This window comes from Pygocentrus nattereri, chromosome 4 (assembly GCF_015220715.1).
Source record: "Pygocentrus nattereri isolate fPygNat1 chromosome 4, fPygNat1.pri, whole genome shotgun sequence".
NCBI lineage: Eukaryota > Metazoa > Chordata > Actinopteri > Characiformes > Serrasalmidae > Pygocentrus > Pygocentrus nattereri.
The window spans coordinates 4,953,009-4,974,944 of NC_051214.1; the positions used below are offsets into that span (position 1 = coordinate 4,953,009).

Sequence of the window (21,936 nt, forward strand, 5' to 3'; positions counted from 1 at the left end):
ATCAGATTTACTATGATTTGCTTAATGACAACTTTTTAAACCCTTAAACTGCACGTTCAGTTATTAGTCTTAGGACGTATTATGTAGTAACTACTTCTACTACTAAAATAGTGAGTAACTACTATGTTAGTGACTCAGTAACTCCTATAAATTATTCAGCAAATAATATAAATTAGTAATTTGTTTGAATTATTGTGTAACTACTATGACTAATATTGCTTTATTCTTGTAGACTGCCAAATCTGGTGTGTCCAGTAAAAAGCCAGGTGAGCTGATTAAGGTTGTCCAGAACAGTCCCCACAGGCTGAAGGACGAAGCGAGCATTGATCTGTTACTTTTCCGTCCTTCCTTTCAGAGATTGCCCAGGTAACAGCAGCTTGCATCGCAACAACAGCGGAGCAGCTGAGTCTAACCCCTGGTCAGCTGATCCTGGTTCTTCATAAAAACTCCTGTGGCTGGTGGCTAGGAGAACTCCAGGTCAGTGTTATGTATACATCACTTACAGTTTAATGTAGCTTTCACCCCCCTCACCCCAAATGTAGTTGACCTACCAAGATACGTTTGGTGTCTACAGATTCTTTAGATTTACACTGGAGCTCTGAGGTCATTGAAGCCAAGGAATAAAGCAAGCTTATACCAATTAGACCAATTAGCATGGTGCTAACGAACAGTGCTTTTTGTGAGCATGTGCTGTAGGCTCGTGGAAAGAAGCGTCAAAAGGGATGGTTCCAATCCTCAAACATCAAACTGCTGGAGCCCAACAGTGGCAAGACCACCCCTGCACCTCCGCCACGTATGTTACGCCTGCATACACAGTACAGCTTGTGATATTTGCTCGAAACAAGAGGTTCTTCTTGGCAGGTTGAGCGATAATGGGGCACAGTTTTTCTGGCTCAAGCTGGGTTTGGACTTGATTTGAATTAAGTTGAGTTCAGACAGAATTTTGTCTGGCTCTGGTCAGATTTGGACTCAAAACTTGATGATCTGGTAGTTGATAGTTCGGATCAGATCTGGTTCTGTACAGAATCTTTCCAAGTTGGGTTTAGACTCTAAACAGTACAGTTTAGAGGGTCAATATTAGGCTCAAAACAGGATTCAGATCAGATTGGGTTCAAACAGAATTTGTCCAGCTTGGGTCACTCATTAGCTAAGTTCCTCGATCATGAAATCCTGCCAAGCTAGGAGCGTGAAACCTAAGACAGGCACTAGAAAACCATGCACACTGCCTTTGGTTAGAAGCATGAAACAAAAAACATGAAGCATCTTGTCAGATTCCCGATGCAACACCATTTGGCAGCTCAATATGCTTGGAGGAGAACACTAACTACTAATTCTGTTATGTCAACTAACAGACACCCACATTGGGTGGTATCACTGAACATTAGGGAGAGAGCACAACATCCCACCCACCCAGAGAGAGGACAGTTATACTCTTTTGGACTCTTGACCATGGATGGCTGTGGCATTGCTGGGGATCGAGCTCCCAAAGATCAACACTTACTTTCCCAAATAGCTTACTGGCCCACATACCGGCCCACTAACACACCTTGTTACCTGCCTTCTCTACTAACAGACTGTTGCACTCTGGTTTAGGTCGAGCCTAGGTCTGGTGTATCTCTCTCACGACTTTGTTTCTCCTTTTTTTTGCTCCTCACTCTCCTCAGTGTGTCAGGTCATCGCTATGTATGACTACAAAGCAGCCAGCGAGGACGAGATGAGCTTCTTGAAAGGTCAGCTAATTAATGTCCTCAACAAGGACGACTCTGATTGGTGGAAAGGAGAGCTCAACGGGGTCATGGGGCTTTTTCCGACCAACTACGTGAAAATGACCACAGAGTCCGATCCCAGTCAGCAATGTGAGTTCTATCTTATTTTGAGAGAATGTTCCTTTCTGGTGTAACTTCATGTGTTTGTACGGTACCTACAGTTGTATACAAACGTTTGTGCATTTAACATGTCAAAAACAAAAAAAAGTTCTGCTTGTGCAGAAGTGACGGTGCATTTTATGCCCAGTGGTAAATAGAAATTGTGCACTAAAACACCATGTTTGAAAATGCTGTCTGTAGAGGATGTGTTAACTTATTTGGATACATTTTATAACAATATCAAAAAGGCTTTTTGTCTAAATAATGATTCGACAGTTTTCATTTCCAAATATATCTACACTGATCAGGCATAACATTCTGACCACCTCCTTGTTTCTACGCTCACTGTCCATCTTATCAGCTCCACTTACCGTATAGCTGGTCTTTGTAGTTCTACAGTTACAGACTGTAGTCCATCTGTTTCTCTGATACTCTGTTACCCTGTTCTTCAGTGGTCAGGACCCCCATGGACCCTCACAGAGCAGGTGCTATTTGGATGGTGGGTCATTCTCAGCATTGCAGTAACACTGACGTGGTGCTGGTCTGAGTGGAGCAGACACAGCAGTGCTGCTAGAGTTTTTAAACACTCTGTCCATTTGCTGTCCACTCTATTAGACACTCCTATCTTGTCGGTCCACCTTGTAGGTGTAAAGTCAGAGACGACAGCTCATCTGCTGCTGCACAGTTTGTGTTGATCCTCTAGTCCATCAGTGGTCACAGAATGATCCACCACTCAAATAGTACCTGCTCTGTGAGGGTCCATGGGGGTCCTGACCACTGAAGAACAGGGTAAAAGGGGGCTAACAAAGTACTATATAGTAGGTTGTGCACCTATATAGTAAGTGGAGCAAATAAAATGGACAATAAGCATGGAAAAAGGAGGTGGTCAGAATGCTATGCCTGATTGGTGTACGTGTATATATATATATATATATATATATATATATATATATATATATATATGTATATTACAGCTCTGTAAATGAATGATTTCAGGCTGACTTTATCTTTACCCTTTGTTTTTCAGCTTTAGATTCGCTTTTAAACACTGAGCCGTATTTCTCCCTTTCCCTCAATACTGACTTATGCTGTCCATCCCTCTCTTCACTGTCTCTCATGGCTGCACTCATCCACTCCCCTCACCTTTCCCTTTCCTGTTGTTCGCCTCATCTGTGCTTTATTTCAGGAACTGTAGCCTTGGCCCTTCTTCTTCTTTCTACCCCTCCTCCACCTCCGCTCAGAGCACCTCAGCTCCAGGAAGCAGCAGATGAGACTCCACCCCCTCACTAACTCTTTCTGGATCTGGCCCCTCCCCCCTTTTTTGCTATTTCAATTTGGATATTTCCTTCTCTCTTGTTTTCCTCCTTTGCTTGTTATACCTTATTGGAATTAACAGGGAAATAAAAAAGGTAGTGACTGGTAGAAACAGGGTTATTTACTGTAACACAGGCTAGTTCAAGTTTATAGGAGTGGAATGCCCTTTAATGCCCTTAACATTCTTGCAGTAGTACTGTTCAGTGTGTAGCGAGGAAGGAGAGGCACTGATTTCATGTACGTGTGTTTGTGCGAGCATTAAAGGAATGGTTAGGCAAAAAGGGCACAGTTTTCCATTTACCTCAGGTCAGCCAAGGCAGGCTCATGCATGGGCATTTTTGGGGGGGCTTAAGGTGAAACAGGAGCAACATAATCACCTTCTTATCAAGAAAGACATGCGAGTTTTAACAACACTGTTGTGCAATTTGCTGCACTATTTCAACACCGTGTAATATTTAGTTATAACTGTATGTAAAGGGGAACTCCACCAGCTTTTCAAAGTTTCTGCATAATTCAGTCGTTGAGAAAAAAAACATTCAGAGTGGTTTAATACAGAATGAGTCGTAGAGAAACATACCGACTCACATTTCTTTGCAGTGGCGGTGATAGGAACCAAGGCTTGTGGTGTCTGCAACACAAATGTACTATCCAAGACCACCAGTGCACCCTGCATGTCCCTCTCCACCATGAATTGCCTTAAAAAAACTAGATTTTAGACCAACTCTTGTCTCAAAATTATTGTGCTTTCATTATCAGGTAGCATATTCATAACCACCTCCTGAAATAATGTAAAGCTTTTAAAGGCACTAAATAATTCAGACGTCTGGTTCCTATCACCACCACTGTGAGCAAATCTGGCTGGGTTAGTTTCTCATCTCTCAATAACTTTGTTTACATCATAATGATTTCATCATGCAGATTTTTTCCCATTAAAATCTCCACATAGTCTCGAATGAATCCCTGTGAAACGAAAACCTGTTGTAAATTTTTAGCACACCTTATTTCCGACATTATGTTTGCTTCTAGTTCAAAATAGCCTCATTATGGAATGTGATGCTTCCTCAAAGAGATTATGAGCGCTTTGGTGATGCGTGACAGGACTGGAGAAATCTCCACATTTGGCTGGCACTGCACTAGAGGGCGCCCAAGAGCTATGGATCTCATAGAGCCCAAGCCCATGAGCTTTGTTTCTGGAGCAAGGCTGAGCCTCGTCTCGCTTTAAGAATGGAGGAGGCAAAATACGCACCAAGCAAGCGCACTAGTATAGTCTGAGGGCAAAGGGGCAGGATCTCATGCCCACCTTGGGGTCTGTGTGTGCACATGCCTGAACCTAGACATGTTTGGTGTCCAAAAGCTGCTTCTTTATTTTTGCACTGGAGCTATAAGGCCAGCATAGGTAGCAAACACTAGAATTCAATAGTCACCCAAATTGTTTTTCTCCATAAATACATCCCCAGAACGTCTCTCAAACTGTCTTCACCTGGGTTGAGCAGACTTGTCGATGTGGTTTAGGCATATGGTCGTTCCTGATTACTGTTATTCCTTATTTATGTTTATAAATAAGTGCTAATCTTAAAGCTAAAGAATATATATCTTAAATAAAAACAACAGAAATTGTGAATGGAGTCTAGCATCCATATCCCTGCATGGGATGGGGAGTCCGATTCCATAAGGGTGTCAGAATTCATTGCACCACTTGTCCAAAATGTTACACGGCAAAGTTTTGTTCATTTTATAGTTCACAGTAAGTCGTACTGTCTCCTAAACCACATCAACAAGTCTGCACGACGTTAAAGGCGAATTCTGCCAATTTTCTGTTGTTACGATATAAACAAGGTCGTTTAGAGTGGTTTGGTGTGAAAAGCTCTGTAGAGAAACTTACCGAGTCAGAATTGTTCACAGTGGTGGTGATAGGAACCAGACGTCTGAAGAGCTTAATGGGTCTAAAAGCTCCCACACATAAGGTCATTCCCTGAAATGGTTATGAATATGCTGCCTGTTGTCTGAGATATTATATGGACGTTTTTACCTACAACATTCACCATTTACCGCACATAGGTCATTCCAGAGCCCCATTTTTAGTGCTCTTTAGAGGTATTTTGACATATAAAACCTCAGAAGACACAGATTCTCTTGACTCCTGGTTCCTATCGCCACCTCTGTAAGGAAATCTGAGTTCTCCACAGTAAACAGTTTCACATCAGACCACTTTCACTGCAACAGTTAAATTATGGAGAAATTTGCAATGGTGAAAAATCAGTGGAATTCCCTTTTAAAGACCTGGATGTGGTGTGAGTGAGTTGTGAGAAGTTTTAGGGATGTATTTACAGAAAAGATTTGGGTGACTATTGACTTCTGGTGTTCATTAGCTACATTAGCCTCTTAGCACTATTTTAATGACTACTAAAGAAGCAAAATTTGATCCCAAACATGCTGATTGACTAAATTGAAGGTAAGTGAAGAACCGTGTAAATGAGATTTTTCTCTGAATCATTCCCTAAAAGTGTGTATTTGCCTGCGGGTTTGTGTGTGTGTGTGTCTATATACTACACCAGCATACACTGCGTCCTCACTCAGCCTGTGTAGATGATGAGTTTGTCGGCTTCTTCCCGTCGAAATGTAGCAGACACGCACCTGAAGCACTTGAGCAGTCGCTATGCAACCAGCTAACGGCCACGCCAGGCTTTCCATGTGTTCTAACAGACGTTACACTCCAGCTTTGCAGTGTTTTTATATGGATATTTTGCTCTGCACATCAAGTGCTTGACGAGAAATTAAGAAATAAAGTTTTTGATTGTGAGATTCTGCAGTGCTCTGTTGTGCTTTATGGGTTTGACCTGCTGTGCTAAAATAGAAACAAAGTAAAACAAGAAATAGATTCCGGTCCAAACAAAAAGGCCATTAAGTACAAGTTATTCATTTTATTCACAGCATTAAACATTAACAGGGAATTACACAGAGACCTTATAAACGAAATATAATATCAATGTTTTCAGTATTTAGTGTTTCACTCTTCACCTTCGTTACAGCGTCCACTCTTTTCAGGAGACTCACTTTCAGCTCCTCAAAGAACCTGCAGACACGCCTCCAAATCAAATAATCAAGTAATCAAACCCATTCAGTGGTGAGGTCTGGACTCTGGGGTGGTCAGTCCATCGTTCAGCTTCTTTCTTTGTTTGATGCATCTCCTTTTCTCAGTGAGGTTCTTCTTGATCAGCTACACCTCCTTTCAGACCCACAGCGCTGAGTGGTCTTCTCAAAGTGGAAGGATGGACAGAAACGCCTGTAGATGTTTTCAGATCTGGAGCAGCTTGATGTTCTCCTCTCTCTCAGAGACGAAAGCTTTCTGTGCTGTTTATCTGATGGGGGCCAATTTTGGTGTCTACCAGGTCTTCCAGGTGGTTGTTAAAGAGTCCAGTTCACTCTGGTTTAAATCAGTCTTTTGAACTCTAGTTATTTTATCTGATATCTAATCTCCTCAGAAATGCCTCCTTTGAAATGAATAGCTTGTACTCAATGGCTGTTTTGACTGGACATTAAATGAATAAAGGGTGATCTCTGACTTTGGCACAATACTGTATGTACTTAGCTTGAAGTGTGTGTGCCTGTATGTGTTTGTTGCTGTGTGTGTGTGTGTGTGTGTGTGTGTGCGCGTGTGTGTGTGCAGGGTGCGCGGACCTGCATAGCTTAGACTCCATGAGCTCAGAGGAGAGGAAGCGGCAGGGCTACATCCACGAACTCATTCACACAGAGCAGACCTACCTACAGGACCTGGAGCTGGTGCTGGAGGTACAAAAACACACACTCAGAACATACAGTTGTGTGCAAAAGTTTGTACTCCCCTGTCAGATTACATGTTTTGTTGATTTTTGAAGTGAATATAAATCAACACGTCCTCTACGGAGAACTCACTTCTGCACACTTTAGCTACGTGGATAATATAATACTACTTATTATTTTATTACTACTTGTTAACTGTTACTAGTAATGATGGAACTTTTTACACAATAGTCAAATATAGTCAACATAAACAGCATAGCTAGAATTTTATTTTGGCCAAAAGTTAGTTCACAATCTGGAATATTTCATATAACTTTACATTTATTTTTTACTGCCTAAATGTAGTTATGTATTATGTTTACCATGCAGGAGTTTAAGCAGATCAGTAACAGTGTTGTTAACGGGAACTTACATTTAGCCCAGGGGTATATGATTTACATGATTTCCCCATAAATCATAAATGTGGATTGTCTCATCATTGCTCACCTGTGATGAATGATCTCAGTTCTTCTCCTGTTGCACTGCTTTGGTATTTGACTTTGTTATGAGGTTAACCATGAAATCCTGCTTTGTGGAACTGAACTCGTTGTGTAATTGCATGTGCAGGTGTTCTATAAGCCGATGGCTGAATCAGGCCGTCTGACTGAGGCTGAGATGGCGGTGATTTTCGTCAACTGGAGGGAACTGATCATGTGCAACACCAAGCTACTCAAGTGGGTCACAGCTCAGCAACAACAACAACTATATATACATACATATATGTATGTAATGAAGTACTGACTAGATAAACTAGTCAATTGGCATTGGATGATGGGCCGTTTCTTTTAGTCCATTCATCATGAAATTTGCATACAATATTTCAGTGGCTCAAGCTGGCTAGACCTTTCGGTCTCTTCCTTGAGCTTTTCAGCTCTTCAGTCTCCTTTTTTGCTGCTGCTCGTCCCTCTCTCGCTCTGTTCCCTCTCAGCTTTTTTTTAAAGGTGCTCAAGCACCAGAGCTGAGAGGGAACAGAGAGCTCGCCGCTCAGCCGGGGCCCGGAGGTGGGGCCTGGGCGGCGGAGCTCAGGACTTGCTCCTTGCTCTGGTGCCTCTCGTGGTCGGCACCAGCGCCCCCGTCCTCGCCAGGGTTCGTCGCCACTGAGTGTTCGGGCCCCGCCTTCCCGCTCTTTCAGCTGTCGTCGTTGGGGCCCAGGAGGGCGGGCGCATGCCACATACTGTTTTTATGTTTATTTAGGTGCTTTGTGCACAGCACTGTATGTGTGATGCATGTCCTTACAAGGAATAAAAACAAATATGTGTGTGTGTGTGTGTGTGTGTGTGTGCTTGTGTTTCAGAGCTTTGCGTGTGCGTAAGAAAACAGCAGGTGAGAGGATGCCGGTGCAGGTGATTGGTGATATCCTCTCCTCTGAGCTTGCGCACATGCAAGCCTACATCCGCTTCTGCAGCTGCCAGCTCAACGCTGCTGCCCTGCTGCAGCAGAAGACTGACGCATCGCCCGACTTCAAGCTCTTCTTAAAGGTTACAGTACTACTGTTACTGAACTCACATCCCAACATGCCTGATTCCCTCCAGCATTGGGAATAGAGGAGCCCTAGCAACCAGCTAGAATACCATAGCAACAGCACAGCAACACAATAGCAGCCACCTGCAATACCATAGCAACCACCTAACGATACCCTTCCAACTACTAAAGATACTGCCTAGCAACACCTTAGCAACCACTTTGGACAACACAGTGAACACCTGACAACTTCGATAGCAACCACCTGAAACACTACAGCAATCACGTATTAACTCCCTAGCAATCACCTTGGATACCTTAGCAATCACTTAGCAACACCCTAACCAGCACATAAAATACCATACCATACCAAATACAATACCGTCTAACAACTGCCTAGCAATGCCCTGGCAATCAGTTGGAATACCATGGCAACCATCTAGCTGCACCCTTGCAACTACTTAAGATACTGCCTAGCAACACCTCAGCAACCACTTTGGACAACACAGTGAACATCTAACACCTATAGCATCCACCTGAAACACTACAGCATTCACCTATTAACACCCTAGTAATCACCTTGGATACCTTCACAATCGCTTAGCAACATCCTAAAAACCACCTAAATTCCACACCATACCAAATACAATACTGTCTAACAACTGCCTAGCAATGCCTTAGCAACCAGCTGGAATACCATAGTAACCATGTAGCAATACCATAGCAACTGCACTGTAACACCTTAAATACTGTAGCAGCTGCCTAGAAAGAACCTGGAGCATCTAACCACCTAACAACCACCTGAGGTACCATAGCAACCTCCTATCAACATCCATAGTAGCCACCCAGAATACCACAGAAACCAACTAGCAACATGCTTGCAATCACTTATGTAAAATCATCTTTATCATAATTATTTTCCCACGAATTTGAAACCTATTCAGTTGTAGAGCACTGACCTGATTCCAGACTGGATTTCATTGGATAAATCAAAATCAGGTTAGAGTGGGAACTGATCACTGGAAGACCAGCATGCTTGACTTAAGTTGCATGCTTAATGATATTTCCACTATAGCCACTAGCGAGCATCACAGATGTTTTGCCTCCATGTGTAAATTAATAGTGATGTTGATCTGTGTATCTCTGTTCTCCTCTAGAAAATTGCTACTAATTACCGCTGTAAAGGAATGCCACTGTCCAGTTTCCTGCTGAAGCCCATGCAGAGGATCACGCGCTATCCTCTGCTCATCAGAAACGTGAGAGCTCCGCACTTTAAAACCAGAGACCAATTATTACACTAATAGAGAGAAATGAGCATATGGCACATTTACAATGCATCGTCGTATCATCACGTTTGACAGTTTGCAGGCAGCACTTGAACCCTGCTATAGGTCACTGTGACCTTCAAGAGCTGTGAAGCTGCTCTAACATAAAACAATGCACAGAACACGCTACTGTAATGTACCACCATAAAACTGCTGTGTCATGTAATTATCATAGGTACATATGATTATGTGTTTGTATACTCGGCATTAAGTCAGACCCTTTCAATGTTAGCGTTGGACACCGCCAGGGTTGTGCCCTGTCTCCACTCCTGTTCGTGATCTTCATGGACAGAGTGTGTTTATTAGGTTCAGTTGCTTGTTAACACAAATAGCTAATCAGCCAATCACACGGCCACAACTCAATGCATTTAGGCATGTAGAGGTGGTCAAGACAACTTGCTGAAGTGCAGACCGAGCATCAGAACGGGGAAGAAAGGGGATTTAAGGGACTTTGAACGTGGCGTGGTTGTTGGTGCCAGACGGGCTGGTCTGAGTATTTCAGAAACTGCTGATCTACTGGGATTTTCACGCACAACCATCTCTAGGGTTTACAGAGAACGGTCCGAAAAAGAGGAAATATCCAGTGAGCGGTCAGTTATGTGGACGAAAGTGCCTTGTTGATGTGAGAGGTCAGAGGAGAATGGGCAGACTGGTTCCAGATGATAGAAAGGCAACAGGAACTCAAATAACCAACCAAAATCTCTGAAGAACGTTTCCAACACCTTGTTGAAAGTATGCCATGAAGAATTAAGGCAGTTCTGAAGGCAAAAGGGGGTCCAACCTTTTACTAATAAGGTGTACCTAATAAAGTAGCCGGTGACTGTGTATATATACATAATCATTATTAATTAATATTCTATACATTTTGTTTATTTAAATATTAATAATTTTTTCAGTACATATAAACACAAACTACACAAATAAATAGATTTTGAAAATGTGTCTTGGGTGCCTAAGACTTTCACGCAATACTGTATATTCAGTAAATTGAGCTTTTTTTCCTTCTCGGCACTAAGTGGGATGTAAAAAAGTATGCTAAACAGTCAAAAGCAGTACTAGGTTAACATATTGTCTGAATTTTGTACTTTTGTCCATGTTTATAGAGTTTTTTGCAAAATTCCTTTATGTATATTTTTCTCCTTCTGTGTGGCTGTAGATTCTGGAGAATACACCAGTGGGGCATGTAGATCAAGCTAACCTGCGGGAGGCGCTGGAGAGAGCAGAGGAGCTGTGCTCTCAGGTGAATGAGGGCGTGAGGGAGAAAGAAAACTCAGACAGGCTGGAGTGGATCCAGAACCATGTGCAGTGTGAAGGGGTCATCGAGGTGAGGCTTGTGGGCCATTACGAACGATTAAAACTTGTATTATCACCCAAAAATACATGATAATACATGATATTCCATGAAGATGCCAGTGTGTCTTATATGAGACACTGGTAACACTCCATTTGAACCCTACTACATAAGAATGACATAACCATAAATATGACATGGAAGATATGCTCATATGCTGTCATCAGTTGTCATGACAGATTTTGTTTGATAATGTACACCAATCAGGCATAACATTATGTCCACCTCCTCGTTTCTACGCTCATTGTCCATCTTATCAGCTCCACTTACTATATGGCTGCACTTTGTAGTTCTACAGTTACAGACTGTAGTCCATCTGTTTCTCTGATACTTTGTTACCCTCTTTTACCCTGTTCTTCATTGGTCAGGACCCCCATGGACCCTCACAGATCAGGTACTCTTTGGGCGGTGGATCATTCTCTTTAGTTTTTAGACACCTCAGTGTTGCTGCTGGACTGAGAATAGTCCACTAACCAAAAATATCCATCCAAGAGCGTCCTGATATACCGCGCAAATAGTACCTGCTCTGTGAGGGTCCATGGGGGTCCTGACCACTGAAGAACAGGGTAAAAGAGGGTAACAAAGTATCAGAGAAACAGATGGACTACAGTCTGTAACTGTAGAACTACAAAGTGCAGCTATACAGTAAGTGGAGCTGATAAGATGGACAATGAGCGTAGAAACAAGGAGGTGGACATAATGTTATGCCTGACCGGTGTATGGCGCCATATTACCATGACAACTCATTACAGCATATGACAACTTCCAAGTGTCTTTATGTATCAGTGTTATCTTAATTTTAGGAGTCATTCAACATAATTCCAAACAATACATAGCACATAATATACATTGTCTTTCAAAAGTTTGGTAACAACATTTCTGAATTTGGTGACACAAATGGTCATGCTTTCATGATCTACAGTATTTGCAATAATTCACCATAATCAAGACTAAACAGATTCACTCCTGCCTGTCCAGCACCTGGTCTTTAACTCTCTAACCAACTGCCTGGGTCCTCGCAAGCTACTGCACAGCGGCCGAGTGTGGAAGACCAAGAGTAGCAAGGAGCTGTGGGCTTTCCTCTTCAACGACTTCCTCCTCCTCACCTACACCTCCAAGCAGTTCTCCTCCAGCTCTGATAAGCTCTTCAGCCCCAAATCTAACACCATGTACAAGATGTATAAAACGGTAACAAGACATCATCCAACACTGCTTTATAGATGGGTAAAAAACTGGACTACCATCTTTCTGGTAGACTCTCCAGTGATAATGTGTATGCAAGGATGAAATAAATGTATTAATACTTATTATTGATGGGATCAAACAAAGACCAACAAGAAACTCAGAAAAACACAGGGCTTAAATACAAACAGGGATAACCAGGGATAACCAGACGTACATGGAAAACAGGTGGGAGCAATCAGGGGCAGAGTACCAAAACAAGGGGGCCGGACTGGGAAGAAATCAAAACAAAAGCACATGACAGGACTAAAAGGTAGACAAAAGCACATGAGAAGACTGGGAGGGGCCAATCGTGACAACTAAGTAAATATGATCAAACAGTATTGAGCTGTGTAGAGGAAAAATAGACTTGAAACAACTGAATTTGAAAAATAAGACACACAGTGTCACTGATGCAAAGCACTGCACTTATGCCTTGATGGATATCATAATCTATCTGACTGCTAATGGCGCCCCCTTGTGGTGCATTTTTAGACTGCTAAATGTGAAGCAAGCCTTTTGCAGCTAATTAATAGAGTGAAATAAGTGAAAGCAATAAATTACAATTGGAGAAGTGGATCATTTCTGCCTTCTTGGTTTTTGTATCTAAAATCTTGTTGACAATATCATTATTGAAACAAACAACATTAATTAAAAACATAGATACTTGTGTATCTTAGGGACTTCAAGGGCTCTAAGCAACTGTTTATATTGCTTATAGTGATCTTTGTTAAGAGGACTATCTGTAAAGGAAACAAGCTAACTGGCAAACTAGCTAAGTCAATTTTTGTATAGCTACATTAGCTATGAGGCTAACTTTAGCACACCTACATCTTCCAAATACAATACAGTTAATATTTTCACATTTTGTATATCTGACAGAAAGATAATGTGTCTTTATCTCTTTCCCTGTAGCCTGTGTTCTTGAATGAAGTGCTGGTTAAAATGCCGTCTGACCCCTCCAGCGACGACCCGATCTTTCACATCTCACACATTGACCGTGTGTACACACTGAAAGCCGACAGCATCAATGAGAGGTACTCACGCACATATACAGCTCGAGTGGAAAGCTCCAGGTGCCATTCTATTCTATTAAGGGTCACAGAGATGCGATTTATTTTTTCATAAAATCTTTCTAATGATATTGTGGCACTGCCTCCTCCTTCTGCTCTGCATGTGGGCAGGAGACCCCCTTTCCCCAGCTGGACTTCTGGGACTCGACAGCTGTAGGGACCGCTACAGCGACCTGAAATAAGTCTGTTAATGTCAAAGCCAGAAATTGGGATCGATTTCATTAAGCACAATTCTAACGTGGTAGAGCGTCAGAATGTCTAATCACATAGCATAGCATTTAGTGTTCTTAGCTTAGTTGACCAAAAAAATTATGTTTCCCCAACACTTATGAAGCCCCTAAATCGCAGTGGTTTTAAAAATAAAAAATCAAGGTAATGGCATTGCACTTCTTGCAATAATTGCAATAATTTTGGATTCCCTCACAAAGATTTTGCATCCCCTCGCAATGATTTTGCATTCCTTGCATCCTCTTGCAAATACAATTTATTGTATTTGCAAAGGATCTATTGCAAGAGAACACAAAATGATTGCAAGAGAATGTGAAAATGCTGCAAGAGAAATGCAAAACCTTTGCAAGGAAATGCAAAACTATTGCAAGAGAATGAAAAACTGTTGCAAGGGAATGCAAAACTATTGCAAGGGAATGAAAAACTGTTGTAAGGGAATGAAAAACTGTTGCAAGGGAATGCAAAACTATTGCAAGGGAATGAAAAACTGTTGCAAGGGAATGCAAAACTATTGCAAGGGAATGAAAAACTGTTGCAAGGGAATGAAAAACTGTTGCAAGGGAATGAAAAACTGTTGCAAGGGAATGCAAAACTATTGCAAGGGAATGAAAAACTGTTGCAAGGGAATGCAAAACTATTGCAAGGGAATGAAAAACTGTTGCAAGGGAATGAAAAACTGTTGCAAGGGAATGAAAAACTGTTGCAAGGGAATGCAAAACTATTGCAAGGAAATGAAAAACTGTTGCAAGGGAATGAAAAACTGTTGCAAGGGAATGAAAAACTGTTGCAAGGGAATGCAAAACTATTGCAAGGAAATGAAAAACTGTTGTAAGGGAATGAAAAACTGTTGCAAGGGAATGCAAAACTATTGCAAGGGAATGAAAAACTGTTGCAAGGGAATGCAAAACTATTGCAAGGGAATGAAAAACTGTTGCAAGGGAATGAAAAACCGTTGCAAGGGAATGAAAAACTGTTGCAAGGGAATGCAAAACTATTGCAAGGGAATGAAAAACTGTTGCAAGGGAATGAAAAACTGTTGCAAGGGAATGCAAAACTATTGCAAGAGAATGAAAAACTGTTGCAAGGGAATGCAAAACTATTGCAAATGAATGCAATACTATTGCAAGGGAATGAAAAACTGTTGCAAGGGAATGCAAGGTTGTTGCAAATATACAGTAACTACTAAGCTCAATATTAAACCTAGTTCATATGGTGTAATCAATTTCAACATAGTGATGCTTAAACATGAACTTAGTAAAAACACTAAAACTAGCCTTCAGTTTAACTTCTGTCTAGCTAGTGCAGCTGGCCCCTGATTTCCATAACAGAATCCATAAAGTTCATGAAGGCAGTTCTACTTTATTACATCCCACAGGGTCCTCAAGACTTTTCCAACACTGTAAATTGACTGTTGTCCTTTTGGTCTGTTTGTTTAGGACCGCCTGGGTCCAGCGAATCAAAGCAGCCTCGGAGCATTTCATAGAGACGGAAAAGCTGAAGAGAGAGAAGGCGTACCAAGGTTGGCATGACGAGCTAGTAAAATATCCCCTCAGTCTGCACTCTAACTCTGATCATATGTGTGGTGTTTCGGTGGAATGCTGAGTTTCAGATTTCTCTATCTGTGTTACAGCTCGCTCTCAGAAGACAAGCGGTATTGGACGATTGTTGGTAACAGTTCAGGAGGCTGTTGAGCTGAAACCCTGCAAGCCTAACGGTGAGAGAACCAGACTATCTCCAGATGCAGCACTGAATGCCGCTGTGCTCCACCTAAACCAACCTTGCCCTGAACATCAGCGACCAAAACATCAACTCAGGCTAAAAAATTAGGAGAAAATAACAAATTTTTCTTCTATGAAATAAGCTTCACCAAGAAGACCAGCAGATCTTTTGAGTCTTGCCAGGCTGCCAGTATAAACTCTGTGGTGTTAAGTTAAATGTCCCCACTTAAAACTTAAGACAATGTAAAACATTTAAAATAATGTCCAGGGTTTCTCTTCTTTGCAGGTCATCACGGCTGTGATTTGGCTTCACATGGGTGACAGCACACAATGTGGTTTAATTGTTTTGTGTTTGTGGTGTTGTAGGTAAGAGTAACCCATACTGTGAGCTGTCTATGGGAGCGCAGTGTTACACCTCTCGGCCTCAGAACGACACGCTCAACCCCAAATGGAACTTCAACTGCCAATTCTTCATTAAAGACCTGTACCAGGACGTCCTTTGCATCACCATCTTCGAGCGTGACCAGTTCTCTCCTGACGGCAAGTACACAGCATGAAGCTTTAACCCTTTAGAAGTCGAAGGAGTAGGGTAGAGTAACTTAAAGGAGTAACTTAGGACTTCAATGACGTGTTTTTCTATACATTTTAGTGTAATTTCAATTTATTTGCTTAAAATATTTTAAAAAATCAAACAAAATACAAAGTGTGCCATAACTTTTGCACAGGCCACATTTTGTGATCATGTGATGCCTCATCTGTATTTTGATTAGCTGTTTCATGAAACTGGCATGAGCCGCCTGCAACTGTTGTGGCTGAGGTTCGAATGCGGTTACATTATGCAACTCAATGCAATTTAGTTTCATGTAGGTTTCAAGCAACTACAGTTGCATGAACATTTCACAATGAGTACGTTTCCATGCGTTTGATAATCCGATAACAGCAGGAAGTCCGATTTTGTCAGTCATCTGATCAGTGTGTTTAATCAGATAATGGGGAAACTCTGGGTCTAGTTGAGTCAGACCAGCCAATGAACTCACAGTAGAGGAAGTGATGTTAGTGTAATGTAAAACTTCATGGCTTTTTTGTTTTATCTTCAAGCCACATGAGCTGAAAATATGAGCATACATCATCTAGAAGATGAAGAATATGTAAATCCTTCATTTCGTTGTGAATGGATTTGGTTTCAGCGTCACTCCAGAAGCGTTTTGCTGCGTCTCGCGGCGACGCTGCTCGCTTATTTCCGGTACCGCCGTCTGTTTTCACACATGCAAACTGAGAAATCCGAAAGAAATCAGAGTAAGAGTTCACATGCCTTGAGAAATCTGATTACTGAGCTCAAATCCAGCCTCTTAATCAGATTTCTCAATCAGTCTAAAAAAATTGAAGTGCGCTGTTTACATGACCATTTGAATAATCAGATACTAAGGTAAACACACTCAATGTAAAGCCAGACAGGGTTTAAACATGTTATGTCTGGAAACATTAAGATCTGTTTTTCCTTTGCTTCAATCTTAAAACGCACAACTCGTTTGTGATAATATTTTGACAAATGTTGCCTTTTCAGACTTCCTGGGTCGTACCGAGGTTCCCGTGGCGACCATAAAGAAGGACCAGGAGGGGAAAGGGCCGCTGACTCGGCGGCTGCTGCTCCACGAGGTTCCCACAGGAGAGGTCAGAGTTCGCCTCGACCTGCAGCTTTATGAGCAGACGCCCCTCCTCTGACCACGAACCTTCTACCCCTCAGACACGACACTTTGATTTCACGCAGATGAAACTCTTCTCAGACGCTCATTTCTAGAAGTCCATGAGTTACTGCGGCTGAGCTAGGAGTGAGTTCAGTTTCACTAGAGGGCGCCAAAGATTATGTTAGTAAATCGTCGCTGAACAAGCTCTTCCAGACTCTGCTGTCTGGAATATTTGGAATACTCTGCTGAATATTTGGATTTGATAGTCAGTGGTAAAATTATAATAATAATAGTAATAATAGTAATAATGTTACTATTATAAATATGAGCCACATGGTTAATTTGAAAAAAGGTGGAAGTTTGGCTAGATATGCACTCAACGTGACATTGTTATGAGCAGGACGGAAATTCTGGCCTCTATACGTTTTCATGAGAATCATTTCTGTGCACAGCATTTTGAGTTTGCTGCCTGTTTTTTGAGTTTTAATAAGTGCATCTTGCCTTCTTCAGTAACCACTCCTGTACAGTCAAAAGTTTGTGCGCTCCTGGTCAAAGGCTGCATGTTTTGCTGGTTGTCTAAGCGTAAATAAGTTAACACATCTTCTACAGAGGGCACATTGCTATGCATTTTAATGCATAAATACTGCAGATTTCCTGAATTTAACATATTTCTGAGAAAAAAAAAGAAACCGTGCAAAAGTTACGCCACATTTCTTTTTTTTCCAATATGTTAAACTAATAAAGCAAATAAATAGAACTTGTGTGGAAAAAATGTCATATTTAAGTGTGTTCTCTGTAGACGACTGTAGAGTGTTCACTTATTTTCACTTACAAAATCAAGAAAACGTCATATTTACTGGGAGTTTTCAAACTTTAGCATGTAACTGTACACACTGCCCTGCTGGTGACAACAACAGGCGTGGGAACAAGAACATGCCTTACTAAGTCGTGGTCATGCATTAGTATCTCACTCCCATGCCTTACTAAGTCATGGCCACAAGTTACTTGTCTTGTTCCCACACCTTATTAACTCGTGGCCCCACATTACTTTTATTTATACAGGATGTCACCAGCGGGGCTCTGTACACATCAACCTTAGCCTGTATAAGTTTCAGCAGAACTGACGCTTCAGTGGCCACGACTTAGTAAGGCGTGGGAATGAGATAACTAAGTCGTGACCATGACATAATAAGCCATGGGAACAAGATCATGCCCTGCTAAGTCATGGCCACACATTAAGGTCTAATACCCATGCCTTACTAAGCCGTGGCCAGGACTTAATGATCTTGTTCCCACACCTTACTAAGTTGCGGCCACACGTTATGTTTATTTACACAGGATGTCACCAGCAGGGCTCCATACACATCAGTCTTAGGCTGTGTATAATTTGGGTGGAACTGGAGCTTCAGTGCCTTGCAAATGCTGCTTTTTCTTGCTTTTCTATGGATCGAATGGCAATATCAGCTCTCAGGCTTGACCTGTCAGATTCTTTGCTTGCAAATCTTGGCATTTAGATATTTTATCTGAATTAGTCTTTGTGCTAAATCAAATTTAGCTGAATAATGTTTCTGCATTTGTGTTGAATTTAAGTCCAGGGTCCTGGTGGTCAGGATAGTTTAGCTTGAATCTTGTAAGATGTCTACATTTATTATATTATTTGATCAAAAATTCAGCAGATGAAATTTTTTTTTAATAAGGACTGTTATAAAACTTTTTTTATATTGCCTGTTTTGTTGTTTTATTGCCAAACGTGGAGTTTATCAAGTACCTGGTTTCTGGTAAGAGTGTGATAATAATGCATGATTGCACAGATCTACAGATGAGTGATGTCAGGCGTTTTCTTCTGATTTTGTTAAGAAAGGCAGGATGATTTTTCCTCATTATACACATATATATGGTGCATAAACTACATAAAACTGACGAGGGGAATGGACAAGAAAGGGTTTTACTGCACTTGATCCCATATGACAGAGAACAGCTTAGAGATAAGGATGGAAAAGATGTCTGTTTTATTGCTCACGGCTAGAATTACGCTTCCACAGATGCCCTGGGTTTGGAGAATAAGGCTCATTCATAGCAACAAATTAAAGAGACAAATAAAAGCCATTTGAGAATGTCCAGATTGTCGTTTTTGTTCTTTGTGTTGTCCAGTAATCTTTGGTGTAGTGTCTTTCACTTTAAGCAGGTTGAGAGACACTTCTGTTTGTTTAATATATATATATATATATATATATATATATATATATATATATATATATATTTGTTCTGTAACCCACAAATAGCTCAGTCAGTTTGCACTGAGGACCCTGTAGTTACTGAATAATAGGCATGTAATCATCCTGAGATGTTGAGGGGTTCAGTATCAATATTTGTAACATGATGGTCACCCTTCGGCAGTCTTGAACCTTCAACTTGAGATTTAGGTCCACATTTGAAAATTTGAGGTGCTGACTAAAGAAATAAACACAAAATATATCATCGCTGTCCAATGAAAACCATATATCTCCATTTTTGGTGAATTGTATATTATTATATATTATTTTTCTACATCATTTCAACACAACAGCTGTGCTTTACGTTGTGTGATGAATGGACCAATAGAAATGCTCCAAAATTACTTGGAATCTCTTCACATGAACTTACATTGAAAGGTAAGCAAGTTTTTGTCTTCTCCTGTAAAGTTACGGTTCTGGAGATGTTGTCTTTCTGTGGACAGCGACAATATTTTTTTGAATCAAGAATCAAGAAGACTCAAGAAGTAGTTTGGAAACCAAGAGGACAGCACAGGTTTGACTCAACCTTAGGACACAAGTTACCAGCCAGAGAGAGACACCAGTTTGCAGCATGGCAGACACAAAACTGCCCACAAGATGCCGGGAGAGTTCACACAGGTCCCACGGCCAGTGACTGCTCAGGAGGCCACTGTTTGCCTCCTTCTGGTGTCAAGGAATGGTCTTGCAGTGGCTCTTGCCTCTGGCTAAGTTGACTTACCTCTGACAAAACTGAATTATCTCATTCCTCATGTCTTACTAAGTTAGGTCCATGCAAGGGAATGGATGTCACCAGTGTGGCTCTGTACATATGGAAACATAAACTGGTTTTCTGACAAAACAATAACACTTTTCCCCCATTATTTTTTTAACCAATGTGGCCTTTTTATAGGCTATAGGGTTTAAAGAAAGGAGCATGTTAGAGTTTCAGCTCATGGTAGATCAGTGATGTGATCCTCTATGTGTGAAAGCTGCTCCAGCTCAGTGTCCCTCCTTTTTAGATCAGCGATCTCCTGCTCCAGTTGCTCCAGGAGTTCTTCAGCTCCATTCAGTCCAGTTACAACCCTCAGAGCCATACTCTGTTACAACCCTCAGAGCCATACTCTGTTACAACCCTCACAGCCATACTCTGTTACAACCCTCAGAGCCATACTCTGTTACAACCCTCAGAGCCATACTCTGTTACAACCCTCAGAGCCATACTCTGTTACAACCCTCAGAGCCATACTCTGTTACAACCCTCAGAGCCATACTCTGTTACAACCCTCAGAGCCATACTCTGTTACAACCCTCAGAGCCATACTCTGTTACAACCCTCAGAGCCATACTCTGTTACAACCCTCAGAGCCATACTCTGTTACAACCCTCAGAGCCATACTCTGTTACAACCCTCAGAGCCATACTCTGTTACAACCCTCAGAGCCATACTCTGTTACAACCCTCAGAGCCATACTTTTTAAGAATGCACATTGTACAGTTTGCAAAAAAACCTTTGAAAAACACAGTTGAACATTTTTTGGAAAAATACCTACATAAACAATTCATTATGATTCAATAATGTACCTGATGTCTGTCTGAACAACAGTAGGTCACTGATTAGGTACTGAAGATTTAATTATTGAAGAACTTTTACTTTTAAGAAGTCCTAATACTCAGCAAATCAATGTCATACAGACTGACATAATAACTATTAAAATCACAAGTAATAAAGCACATTATTTAAAACCACCATAAATGTCACTCTTCTGACAAAACAGAATTGTCCACAAACTGGTGCACATCTGCAACATCTGGAGCGATATATGTGCAATAAGCTCACTAAAGTGCATAAGCAGCGATCAGCAGATTCATTTTTAGAGTTCTCCTTTAGCAGCTGTAGCCAGTCAGCAGCCTGTCCATGTTGTCCACCCTCACACACACACACACACACACACACACACACACACACACACACACACACACACACACACACACACAAATACTTATACATACACACATACACACAAACAGCAGGCCATGTAGGAGGAGAACACAGTGAAGGACACAGCACCTCCACACTTTTACTCCCCGCAGGTTCACCCAACACACACACGCACACACACATCATCATCGTCATTATCATTTGAGCCGCTTATCCTCTTGGGTTGCGGTGGGCTACTGGAGCCTATCCCAGCTGTCTTCACCACATATGTAATAGAAACGTGAAGGGGGTGAACAGTGTGAAGGCACTGAAAATGGGTTATTTTATGTGTTCTTCACAGAAAATGAGCAAAGGCCGAGGAATCAGAGGGTGAAATAATAATAATAAACACTGAAAATGGGTCCCACAGACTCCAACACCATACAAGGGTTAAAGATATGAATTCTGACTCTGAATTTCTCTAGAATTGTCACATTAAACCTCTGTGAATGACATTGTTTACATCTTAACAATCTAATTATACAGTTTACACTTAGAGTAGTTCCCCTTTAAGAGTGTCATTTCCCCCATTTTAATACTTAGAATCATTATTGTAGTGGTTAAAGTTTATATATCATCAAAATATTTGTGATTCTGATGGTAAAATTATAGAGAAAAAAGAAATCGGTTCTCAGAAACTGCAGTG

At 41.3% G+C, this 21,936-nt stretch overlaps 1 protein-coding gene across 3 annotated transcripts in view; it reads left to right on the forward strand.

The window, feature by feature from the left end:
• Positions 1-17,767, forward strand: part of itsn2a (intersectin 2a) — a 79,969-nt gene extending 62,202 nt beyond the window's left edge. For all 3 annotated transcript variants that reach the window (XM_017714702.2, XM_017714703.2, XM_037537909.1), the window contains 15 exons: positions 233-266; positions 356-477; positions 697-793; positions 1,665-1,856; positions 6,847-6,968; positions 7,566-7,672; positions 8,293-8,476; positions 9,617-9,715; positions 10,941-11,108; positions 12,114-12,323; positions 13,272-13,393; positions 15,094-15,176; positions 15,288-15,371; positions 15,742-15,915; positions 16,940-17,767. In XM_017714702.2, the coding sequence (XP_017570191.1) occupies positions 233-266; positions 356-477; positions 697-793; positions 1,665-1,856; positions 6,847-6,968; positions 7,566-7,672; positions 8,293-8,476; positions 9,617-9,715; positions 10,941-11,108; positions 12,114-12,323; positions 13,272-13,393; positions 15,094-15,176; positions 15,288-15,371; positions 15,742-15,915; positions 16,940-17,097 (1,956 nt within the window). In that variant the 3' untranslated portion in view covers positions 17,098-17,767. The remainder of the gene's footprint in view (positions 1-232; positions 267-355; positions 478-696; positions 794-1,664; positions 1,857-6,846; positions 6,969-7,565; positions 7,673-8,292; positions 8,477-9,616; positions 9,716-10,940; positions 11,109-12,113; positions 12,324-13,271; positions 13,394-15,093; positions 15,177-15,287; positions 15,372-15,741; positions 15,916-16,939) is intronic.
• The last annotated feature ends 4,169 nt before the right edge of the window (positions 17,768-21,936 follow it).